Below are 12,501 nucleotides of genomic sequence, written 5' to 3'. Positions count from 1 at the left end.
TCTGAGGATGAAATTTTCAAAGCACGCCGGTACCAAACCTCAACATCACGGAGTGTTAAAAACCCAACTCATGGTATCTGTAGCAATCATCCAATAGACGGGTGGTTAAAAAGCAAAAGAAAGCGAGTTCAAAAGAGGGGAAAAAAATGTTTGATAAAGTGAAATGTTAGACGGCTAAACATCAAAACGAGACAACAAACTTATGTGCAACAGCCATAAACTAAAAACACATTAAACAGAAGTATTTCACTCTCACTCAGAACTGCAGCCAAAAACACATCTTCAAGTAACTCAGTTCTGACAGTCCAGTAGTGATTGGAAGCATTCCTATATTCCATTGACATTTGAAATGATCTTGCATTTTATTACTGCCTTTGGTGATTGAATTCTGGAAGAATGAAAGTACTGAGCTTTTAAACAAGTGCGTGTGTGTCTTTTCTCATGAGACATGCAGCCACTTTCTCTATATGGCGCAGGGAGCACTTCATTTTCTCTCCAATAGGCAGCAACAACATACGGTGCATCTTTTTTCACCCGCGTCACGTAACAAAGGCTGAACAGAATTTCACTGGGGAACTGGAGAATATAAGATTGCTGTTACCAATCCATGTTGATTCCTTTTGTATTGGAAGAAAGACTTGCGTTTATATAATACATAATCACATCTCTCGGAAACATAATTACTTCATATACTTTGGATTAAGTTGAACTGTGGTGACTTGTAATGTGGGGATTTGCAGCTGCCATTTTGTAAAGCAAGGATCTATGCAAACAGTATTGAGAGGAATGACGAGTTAATTTGCATTTGGTAATATTTGTAGAGAGAGGAATGTTGACCAGAGAACTGAGGACCGGCTGGTCTTTAATTAATCCCATTTTAACCATTGGAACTGGGCCTTGACTCCTCAACTGAAGGATTGTTTTTGTTTCTGTAAATAAGCATTTGTTGTTTACATAAAATTTGTTTTGCCGAAAGTATGCCACATTGTTTCTTCCCAAGGTCTTTGCTGATTAAATCTAAAAGCAATTTGTCTCATCTGTTACCTGAAAAATACATGAACTTGCTTGTAGTGGAGGAGATGCCATTTCATAAAACAAACACTGGAAAAATATAAAGACTGAAACTTAGAGGATCAAATAATATCAATGTTCTTTGTAATCTTGCAACAGTGTCTCAGTAATAAAAAAATGAATATACTGTGCCGTTCAAGTAATTTTCAAGCTATTTTTAGAGGTTTAGTATGTACTTCCTAAGAAGCTAATCATTTCTCTAAACTCAGAATCAACTAATCAATGTTTCCTTGTATCCTGAGATCCATGTTAACCACAGAACCCTGTAGTGCAGAAGGAGGCCGTTCAGCCCATTGAGTCTGCACCAACTATCCAAAATAACATCTTACCCAGGCACAGCCCCTTGCTCTATCTGCATAATTCCACATATTTACTTTCCATCTTTGGACACAAAGGCTGGAATTTTACCGGCACATCCACCCCGATTCCGGGGCCGGGCGAGGCTTGGAGAACGGGATTCTCTGTTGGCCTCGGGCGGGATCGATCAAACCGGTAAAATGCTGGTAAAATTCTGCCCTAAGGGGCAATTTTTGCTTGACCAATCTACCTAACCTGCACATCTTTCTGAATATGGGAGGAAACCCACACAGACATGTGGAGAATGTGCAAACTTGGCATAGTCATCCAAGGCTGGGATTGAACCCCAATCCCTGGTGCTGTGAGGCAGCAGTGCTAACCACTGTGCCACCATGGAATGACTGAGGGGTAAATTGACAATCATTTCTGTTTAATTTTATAACTGATCCAATAATGAGTGATTTCTTTTTGGAAAGAGACATTGGTAATATTATTTTGGGGTGAGAAGTTCTTTCCGGGATACATTGCAAATGTATAAAATATGAGCCCGAATAGATTACCTGATGTGGAAGTGTAAAGAATGTGCGTAAGATTTTAAAATTGTTTCCTTCTGAAACTGAAGCCTGCATCACACAGTGCACTGGACTAATGTAAAAAAAAACAATTTTTATTGAAGACATGTGGCTTTCTTTTGGTATTTAATTTATGGTAACCACCCCCCCCCACCCCCCCCCCCCCCCCCCCGTCCACCTTAAAAGCTGGAGTTTTTAACATGAGGGAAGCTGTCACTGCATTCCTTTCATTGGTTATACTCAGAAAGATGGCGTGACAAGTCATTTGCCAGAAAGCATCGCTCCTTTCAAATTACACTCCAATGCTAACCATGGGGTTTGAAAGCAGCCATTCTGATAGCTGCCTGTTCTCTTTCAGACACTCTCTGGCTGAAGATTTTGAATGTGGCAAAAATAAAATGAGTTATTGAACAGTTAGATGTTACAGTAGGTTGTAAATCTTTACAATTTTATCTCCATCTTAATTGCAAAAATGGCTCCCTCAGGTGCCTTTTGGTGTTGCTAGTCAGTCAGTGAAAGAATTTATCTTTGGTCATTGACTTCTCCCTAATATGCAGATCACTTGTTCCTTTAGAGAGCTGCTGCTGTCGTTGGCACTGGGCCAGGTGCTGTCATTGTTGAGCTGTGGTATAGGCCTGACTAGCAAGTACTTGGTGGAGGACTTCCATGCCAACACTCCAGTGTTTCAGAGCTTTCTCAACTACATCCTCCTGTTCCTGGTTTACACAACCACGTTGGCAGTACGGCAAGGTAGGCAACGCTTGACTTCACAAGACATTCTCTTTTAATTGTAAAGAATGAAAAGAATACAACAATCATCTAACCGGTTATTACAATTTGTTTCATATTTCTGGACTAAGTTAGGATACGTGTCACTCGTCAACTTGTTTATCAACCAATAGTAAATATGAGGCTGTAATGTTACCTTCTGGAAGTTTCATTAGCCAGTAATAATCGAATAATCGTTCTCATAGCCCTATGTTTATTGACAAAAAGATAATCAATGCTTTTTATGACAGGTGTAGTGGATGGAGAGGTGTGGGGAGATACTCTGATGGATTTCAATGTAGGAAAATGCTACAAATATTCAGTATTCCCTGACTGGCCGTACTGAACATTAGCAACACTGCCATAATGCCCTGCCCCTTTGCCACGTTACTCTTTGGAACTCAGCTGTTACTCCTGCATCATTGGAGGTCAAATATATGCTTGTAACTAAAATATGTTTTTATCCATATTAGTATAGTGAATAAGAGACTCGGGCACAATTAGTAAAAGTTGAACTAGATGTTGTAACAGAAGCAGAGAGAGGAAAAAAGTTCTTGAAAAATATGCTAATAATTATTCACAGGGCATTCAATAAAACTATTTGAGAGTAAGGTGGAAAAAAAGGCAATGTTTCTTTTATACCTGCTTGGCCCCCAGGCTTGACAGTGATTTTAAAGATTACATGAGTTTCCATTGTAGTCCAGTTAGTTAGATTCTTTTTACATGGGTCTATCCTAAAAAGGCACAACGGTAATGCCACACAACACAATGGATGGTATCCTCAGTGTGAAGATGGGACTTATTTTCCTGAGGACTGTAGGCGGTCACTCATGCCAATACTTTCATGGACAGATGCATTTGCAATGGGTAGATAGGTGAGGAAGGGGCCAAGTAGATATTTCCCCTTTGGTTCTTTCACCACCTACTGTAGGCTCAGTTTGGCAGGTGTGTGCTTCAGGATTTGGTCAACTTGGTCAGCAGTACAAACAAGTTACTTTTGTGGGTGTGGCAAAACTGAACTGAAACTACATAGTGCTTTAATGTTATATTAGCAACTTTCTATATATGCCAAAAGTTTCCACAGATTCATCTGAAGTTCATGAATTTTCTGAAGCATGCCTTTCCCAACCCCACACCCCTCCATACCTGCTCATTAAACCTCCAGTCAGAGCCTTCCCAACTCCTTGGATGCCATAATAGGATTTGAACTTATGTCTTCAGAGCATTAGTCCTAGTTCAGTGGCCCAGTATCATTAGCATTGTGTTACCATTCCCCATTCTTTGGAGTTTAAAAGAATGAATTGTGATGTTATTGTAATATATAAAATTCTTTACAGGGTGGATGTGGTGAAGCCATTTCCCCTTGCTGGGGAGTCTAGAACTATGGGGCAGAGTCTCAGGAGAAGCAGTTGACTATTTAGGGCTAAGATCAAAAGGTGTTTCCTCATTGAATGAGTTGTGATTTCTCATTGATCCCAGAGCCAATGAAGTTTGTCATTGGCGCCATCGAGGACTGAGATTGATTGATAGATTTATGGGACCAAACAGAATCATGGGATATGGGGATAAGGCCAGAAAATGGAATGGTCTTATTGGATGGTGGACTAGGCCGGAAGGGCTTTATTATCTACTTCAGCTCCCATTTCTCATGGTTTTAACATCGTATGTCCCAGTGGAACAATTGGGAGTGGAACTGAGGGAGCAGTTAGGTCCTGGGGGGGCAAGGAACATTCCCGGGAATTTTACTGCCTCATCCACCATGGGAATCGAAGCAGGCGAGCGGCAGAGAATGGGAAAGTCCATTGACCTCAGGCAGGATTTTCCAGTCTCGAGTTGAGCGAGGCCATAAAATTCAGCCCTTTGACACTTATTTATCAATTTTTTTTACTTTACATTTATCTAATCAAAAAACATTTGCAAGATTGTTAATGAGTAGCACTTTCTTCCATGATTGGAAATAGTTAGTTCAGCTGGCTTGTTGTGTTGAATTAGTCTAAGGCAGTTACACAAACTATATACTATGGAAAGGTAACAGGGAAATGTTTTTGCATCGGAATGGATGTTGTGTTACTTTCAAATTATTACAACACCTAATTCTCAAAGGAATTGTAGTAATCACTTTGTTATTTTAGCCATACTGTCATAAATTAATTTAGCCAATAAAACATGAAAAATAATATGGCAGGGCAATTACCTAGATTAATTCAACAAAATGAGTAGGTTAAGCATTACAGATGTTTTCAATGATGGAAAAAGTGTCGCTCATTAGCAATCCCATGAATGTGCTTTTACTGTACGAAGGTAAAATAAAAGAATAAATAAGTAAAGGTCAGTCTTCTGACTTTGCACTTGGAGTAGGAAACCTCGCTGAGAGAGAGAGAGAGAGCAGGTATCAAAAATCCCAGAAAGTGCAGCACACCATTTTCCAATATGGTTTGAAAATAGAATGCAGCATGTGTGAGAATTTCCAATATACACACTCAGCAGGCGGTTTCACTGCCAGGAGCACAAAGTCAGTAAATTACCCCTGTGGAACAATCTATTGATGAGCAATTTCTCACAGCTTCACAGAAAATATCAAAAACAAATTTGCATTCTCCTTAGGTGTTGACAGGAAATGCTCCAAGTAATGCATTATTATTGCCCAATAATTTCTGTAGGTATTCATTAACTGTAATTATGGCAATATTTACTTTTAAATAAAAGACATGTTTCGTCGGCTCAATTAGCTTCCATTGGCCTGAATTTTCAGTCCCGAGTCAGAAGATTTACTGGCTCTGCAAACCCAAACTAGGAAAAATTGCCCCAGAAGGTCCGATTTTTGTTCTGGGGTGGCAGGGTTCTCTGGGAACTGGGCTGGTTGTCCCCAAACAAGTGCAGACACTGTGGGGTGCAGACTTGTACAAAGTTGGCGGTCTGCCTCTGAGCTCTGACAATATGTCCAAAAAAGCAATTTAAAAAAATGGCAGTCATTCAATCCTCATCCCTCACACCCCCCTCGCCTAGACACAATCTCCATGACATATACATGCCAGCCATGTCATCTCATTCCCTGTACCCACTCCCAATGATCCTTCATAACCTCCAAACCTATATATGCCCCTCTAACCACCCCCATGGCCCCTTAAAGCCTCAGTGTCAACTTTGCACCAACTCATGCCAATCTATGCCCCCCACAGTTTACTCTTTCCTCTTAAATCTACTGTTATGGCAAGGCAGTTGGTAAGCACCAAGCTGCTCAAATTCACAAATGAAAACTTGAAATAGCTGCCAGATCAGTTTTGCTATTAATGTATTATGACGAGGTTTTCTGAAACCAGAAAGTAACTTCTCAGACTAATTGTGACAATCTTATATTAAGTTAAACATTTATTAAAATAAAGAGATAGAAATCAAATTACACTTAAATCACAAAAACATCTGGAACAGTTAACAGTACTTTTTAAATATTTCCAAACAGATCTTGGTTAAAATAATTCAGAGCTAAATCCCCCTTTTGATGGCAACAGTCCTCATAGATTTTCTAATCTATAGCATTCCAGTAACTTTACCACACAATGCCTTGCTGCTCTTGAGTTCTCCGAGGGTGATAGCAAACTGGTTTTCATAGATCTGGCCTTGTTCACACCCTGGTTTCTTTGAGATCTCACCAGTGCCCCCTGCCCTTTGCCACATACACATTCACAGACACACACACACACACACACACACACACACACACACACACACACACACACACACACACACACACACACACACTACCTTCAATATTCTGTTACATTTGTTTTTCTCCTTTGTTCTGAATCTTTATTGTTTCTTGCAATACTTTCGAAGTTCCCTTTCCCCAGAATCAATCAATCTTTTTCTTTTTACTTAATGGCTACTTAATTATACAAGTAAACTTACACTGCCTTCACCTCATCAATATACAATTTTCAAATTCTATATGTTCTTCTTTAAAATACAACTGCCAACTTCAAACCACTTCTTTGCTTACCTTTACTAAATTCTTATGGGTATTGACCTTTGCAGTCTTTCTGACCATAATCCAATTAATCCAGTCACACCTCACAAACTTTTCAGCATGTGAGAATATGAAAGTGATATTACAAAAGAAACGTATTAAAACGCTTGCTTTCCTTACACTTTACCATGTCAACTCACCCATTATTCACCATGAACAGGACCTGTGCTGAGATTAAATAAAGTTCTAAATTTATATTGCAGACTTTATTTTAAAAAACTCATCAATTCATAAAGAAAATTCACTATAATTACATATATCAACAACACCCTTATAAAAGCAAACATTTTATTGCTTAATCCGTTATAATAACAAATTTTACATTCAAGCGTTTAACACCTTATAAAACCAAACATTGGAACTGGTACTTCCACTTCAAAGAGTCTATAATCACTTGGAACTGCCAAGAAGCTGCAACATGGAGGACACCTGCTGTGTTAATGGAAGATTGTGAAATCGATCATGCAGTACTAATCCTGAAATGGCAACCTTCAGGCATTTGTCAACAGACAAGATTGAAATTATTTTAAAAAATTTCTCCAGACATTTTTGTGCCAAATATGAAAATTGCAGAAGTGTTAAATGCATTGACAGCTTGACAGTTGCCTTGGACAGTTCATTTTGATATTTTTGAAAGTTTCAATGAGCATGAAAGTTAGTTCAGGAACTTTTTATACATATTCATGTACAGCTTGTAGGCAGAGAGTGTAGATATGAGTTGGAGAAGGTCATTTTTAAGTATCAAAATGTATATACAAGACTAAGTCAGGAATTTTTGCCCCCCCCCCACTCCCGTCATAGTGTGTTTTGTAGTGCCGGAGGTGGCCTGCCATTGGCCAGTGATGGGATCTTCTGGTCCATCACTGTCAATAGGTTTTCCCATAATTCCCACCCGCTGCTGCTGGGAAATCCACAGCAGGGCATCACTTCAGTGGGGACAAGAAGATTCTGCTGGTGAGAACAGCCAAAAAATTCCAGCCCTGGTCTGCAGTTTCATTTTGGTAGGACAAACTTGAATGCGGATTACAGGGTCAATGGCAGGGTTCTAAGGAATGTGGAGGAACAGGGAGATCTTGGGGTTCATATCCACAGATCTCTGAAGGTTGCCACTCAAATGGTTTAGAGCTGTGAAGAAGGCTTGTAGTGAGTTATTAACAGGGGGTTTGAGTTTAAGAGCCATGGGATTATGCTGCAACTGTATCGGATGTTGGTGAGACCACATTTGGAATATTGTGTTCAGTTTTGGTCAGCTTATTATAACAAGAAAGCATTGGAGGGAGTGCAGAGGAGATTTACCAGGATGCTGCCTGGTTTGGAGGGTAGGTCTTAGGAGGAAAGGTTGAGGGAGCTGGGGCTTTTCACTTTGGAGCGGAGGAGGATGAGAGGCGACTTAATAGAGGTTTATAAGATGATGAGAGGAATTGATAGAGTGGATGTGCAGAGACTATTTCCTCGGGTGGATGCAGCTGTTACTAGGGGGCATAATTATAAGGTTCATGGTGAGAGATATAGGAGGGATGTCCGAGGTAGATTCTTTACTCAGAGAGTGGTTGGGGTGTGGAGTGCACTGCCCTATGTGATAGTGGAGTCGGACACTTTAGGAACTTTCAAGCGGTTATTGGATAGGCACATGGAGCACTCCAGAATTATAGGGAGGGGATAGCTTGATCTTGGGATTGGACATAGCTCGGCACAACATTGAGGGCTGAAGGGCCTGTACTGTGCTGTTATGTTCTATGTTAACTGGTATTTACTGTGTAAGCAAAGTAAAATAAGTTAATTAAGTAATTTTTTTCTAGCTCTTTTTATTTCATTCCTGTCAAATGTTGTGTTCGTGCTGTTTGTGTCCACTTGATTTGAAACACAAGAGGCCGTGGATAAGGTTTTAAATAAACTATTGTTGCGATGGCCGGGAATTGAACCCAGATCAACTGCTTGGAAAGCAGCTGTGCTCACCACTATACCACCATCACTCACGCCCCAATTAGCAGATAGCACAGAAAGCCAGCAAGGGGGTCCTGCCAAAACCTGGTGTAAACTTTGGGCTTCCTTCGTGCCGGAATTGAACCAGTGACCTAAGGATGTCAGTTTGAATCATCTATAGTCCTCTGCTCTGCCTGCTGAGCTATTGAAGGGGAGCACACAAAGTTAATGAAGTAAAGTATCCCAGCCTTAGACAGGGATACTGCTGAACAGTAATTAATTAATTGGCTGACCAGTTCAATCTAGTTGCTGCAGTTTCAGTTTCAATGAGAATACATATTTGGGTACAGCTTTGTAAATGGAGTGCTGCTTGCGAGCAGTATGAACAGATATGAGTTTGATGAGTGGGGAACTCAGTGAAGAGAGCGGGAGTGCTCCTTTTTTCTACTTTTTCTTACTTTGTTGCAATGGAAGGAGCTGGTTGGTGAGTAACTGGGAAGCTACTCTACTTGGAACAGATAGTCTGTAAAGTTAAGTTGTGGCAGGGTAGCTCGTCCAGGTGAAATGTAGAGCCATTGGTTGGCATGTATCCTAAACATAGACGGACTTGTGTCCCAGACATTTGCAGGATGTGCCACCAGTTGCAGAAACTTGAGCTCCAGGTTTTGGAACTTGAATGGTGGCAGGAGTTACTGTGGCGCATCCATTAGGCAGAGAAATACATGGATAGCATGTTTAGGGAGATGATCACATCACAGGTTGGGAGCATACAGGCAGGTAGGGAATGGGTGACTGCCAGGCAGTTTAAGAAAAACCGACTGGTAGTGCAAGAATCACCTGAACCAGTCTTACTCACTAATCAGTTTTCTGTTTTGGATTCTGGTGAAGCCAGTGGTTTCTTAGAGAACTGCAGCCAGAGCTAAGACTGGCAGCATGGATGGCCTAGCTGCATAGAAGGGGCACAAGAAGAGTGGAAGAGCAGAAGTGATAGAGGATTATTAGTTAGGAGAACAGACAGACATTTCTACCAAAGTAGGAGTGACTCCAGGTATGTTTTCTCCCTGGTGTCAGGGTCAATCTTGTCATAGAGCAGGACATTTTTCTGGGGGGAAGATGAACAGCCACAGATTGTGGTTCATGTTGATACCAATGACATTGGTAGGAAAAGGGATGAGTTCCTGAAAGCAAATTTTCGGGATCTGGAAGGAGATTAAAAAAGCAAGACCTCCAAAGCAGTAATTTTAGGGTTACTCCCAGTTCACATGCTGGTGGGCAAAAGGAATAGGAAGATTGAACAATTGAACACATGGCTGGAAATTGGGTGTGGGAGGGAAGGCACTGTGATCAGTTTTAGGGCAGCTGGGGCATGTACAAGATGGACAGGTTGCACCTTAGCAGGATTGGGTCCAATATTCTCGCAGGGAAATTTGCGACTGTTGTTGAGGATGGTTCAAACTAGATGGGAGATGGTACTTGGGAGGGAGTTCAGACTGGATGAAAGTAAAATTGGTAACAGGAAGTAGAAAAGTAGTAAGCAAAATTAGAGGACAAACGAATTAAAGGCAAACATCAAATAAGATCAGAATGCAGAATAATGTTAAAAAGGCAGAATCAAAGGCACACAATCTGAATGTAGGCACACATTGCAGTAAATGGGTATAATTTAATTGCCATTACAGTGACATGGCTACAGGATGACCAAGATAGGGGACTGACTATACTGGGATATTCATCATTTTGGAAGGATAGGTGAAAAGGATAGGGGAGTATGGTAGCACTCTTGATAAGGGATGAGATTATTATGTTACTAAGAAACTTAGGTCTAAGGATCAAGATGTGGTTCACAATTTTACTGCCTTGCCCGCACTTCTTGTAAAATCCCACTTGAGGTTTATAAGGATGAGAAGAGAAACGGTAAGCCTGAGGATTGGGAGTGGTCTAGAACTCAGCAAAGGATGATCAAAAAACTGATTTAAAAAAAGGGGAAAGAGTATGAATGCAAGCTAGTGAGAAACTTAAAGGCAGACTGTGAAAGCTTCTTTAGGTACGTAAAAAATTAAAGATTGTCTGGGAAAAATGTGTGTCCATTAAAGGTGGAGACAGGAAAGTTTAAAGTGGAGAACAGGGAAATAGCAGATGAAATAAACAATTACTTTGATCTGCTTCACAGAAGAAGATATAGAAAATTTCTCAGAAATACTTGGCAACCAGGGGACTTGTGAAACTGAATCACTTGAAAGAAATTAGTATTAGTAAAGAGGTAGTACTTGAAAAACTAATTGGATTGAGAGTTGATAAATCCCTTAGACCTGATGAGCTATATCCTAAAGTGTTGAATGAGGTGGTTTTAGGAATGATGGATGTATTGGTGGTTACTTTTCAAAATTCTATAGATTCTGGAAAGAGCCTACAGTTTGGAAAGTAACAAAGGTGTGTTTGACAAACCTGTTGGAGGTTTTTTAGGGTATTACTTGTAGCATAGATAAAGGAGAACCAATGAATGTGCTGTATTTGGGTTTGTAGAAGGATTTTGATAAGGTCACGCACATGAGGTTGGTAAACAAACTTAGAGCGCATAAGATTGGGAGTAATGTACTAATATGGATCAAGAATTGATTAACAGACAGGAGGCAGAGAGAAGGAATAAACAGGTCATCCTCAGGATGGCAGTCTATGACTAGTGAGGGTACCACAAGGATCAGTGCTAGGGCCACAGCTATTCATAACCCATAAAAGTAAATTTGATGTGGGGACCAATTGTAATTGTTCCACATTTGCTAAAGGCACAAAACTGGGTAGAAATATAAGATGTGGGGAAGATGCAAGGAAGTTTTAAGTGGACTTGGACAGGCAAAGTGAATGGGCAAGAACATGGCAGATGGAATATAATGTCAGTTAGCGTGAAGTTATCCGCTTTGGTAGACAAAGCAGTAAAACAGAATGTTTCTTAATTGGTGACAGGCTGGGAAGTTTTGGTGTGCAATGGGATTTCAATGCCTTTGTTTATGAGCCACTGAAAGCTAACACACAGAAGCAACAATCAATAAGTAAGGCAAAAGGCATGTTGGCCTTCATTGCAAATGGACTTGAATACTACAGTAAAGCTGTTTTGCTGCAACTATATAGAGGCTTGGTGAGATCACACCAACAGTATTGTGCACAGTTTTGGTCTTGTAATCTAAGGAAGGATTAAATTGCCAGAGAGGAAAAGCAACGGAGGTTTGCCAGACTATCCCTGGGATAGCAGAATTGTCTTATGGGGAGAGCTTTGGGAAACTAGGCCTTTATTCTCTTATGTTTCGGTGATCTCATTGAGACTTACAAAAATCTTACAGGGTGGGACAGGATGAATGTTGAAGGGATATTTTCCTGGCTGGTGAGTCTAAAACCAGTGGACATAATCTCAGTATAAGTGGCAGGTCATTTAAGACTGGGATGAGCTGGAATTTCTACACTCAGCGAGAGCTGAATCTTTGTATTTCTCTACCCCAGAAGACTGTAGAAGCTCAATCACTGAGCTTGCTCCAGTCAGAAATCAATCATTTCTGGAGACTAATGACATCAGGGGATGTAGAAACAGCATGAGAAAGTGCTATAGTGGTAGATGATCAGTCATGATCTAATTGAATGGCTCAACAGGCTTAATTTCCTACTCCTGTTCCCAAGCACCTAACAATCCCTTGCAAAGGGCACCTTACCCCCTTCAAAGATGTCCTAGGACCATATCCAAAGATGTACCCCAACTCTCCAAAAGGCTATCCCACCTCTCCAAAAGGGTACCCCACCTCTCCAAAGGATCCACAAAGTTTAGACCACGCATGTCATGCTTCATACACCTGGCTCACC

General features: G+C 40.6%; 1 protein-coding gene and 1 non-coding gene across 2 annotated transcripts in view; one reads left to right on the top strand and one right to left on the bottom strand.

Annotated features, from left to right (window-relative positions):
- slc35f1 (solute carrier family 35 member F1) overlaps positions 1-12,501 on the top strand; it is a 334,841-nt gene that overhangs the window by 98,815 nt on the left and 223,525 nt on the right. Inside the window, exon 2 of the mRNA XM_080193321.1 lies at positions 2,515-2,690. Coding sequence (XP_080049447.1) covers positions 2,515-2,690 — 176 coding nt within the window. The remainder of the gene's footprint in view (positions 1-2,514; positions 2,691-12,501) is intronic.
- trnag-ucc (transfer RNA glycine (anticodon UCC)) lies at positions 8,634-8,705 on the bottom strand. Its single transcript has one exon. It is a non-coding gene; the product is annotated as a tRNA-Gly (tRNA).

Source organism: Carcharhinus amblyrhynchos, chromosome 7 (assembly GCF_965287045.1).
Source record: "Carcharhinus amblyrhynchos chromosome 7, sCarAmb.v2.hapA, whole genome shotgun sequence".
Classification (NCBI taxonomy): Eukaryota; Metazoa; Chordata; class Chondrichthyes; order Carcharhiniformes; family Carcharhinidae; genus Carcharhinus; species Carcharhinus amblyrhynchos.
The sequence above is the reverse complement of the archived record's forward strand: the minus strand, read 5'-3'. Positions and strand labels throughout refer to the sequence as shown.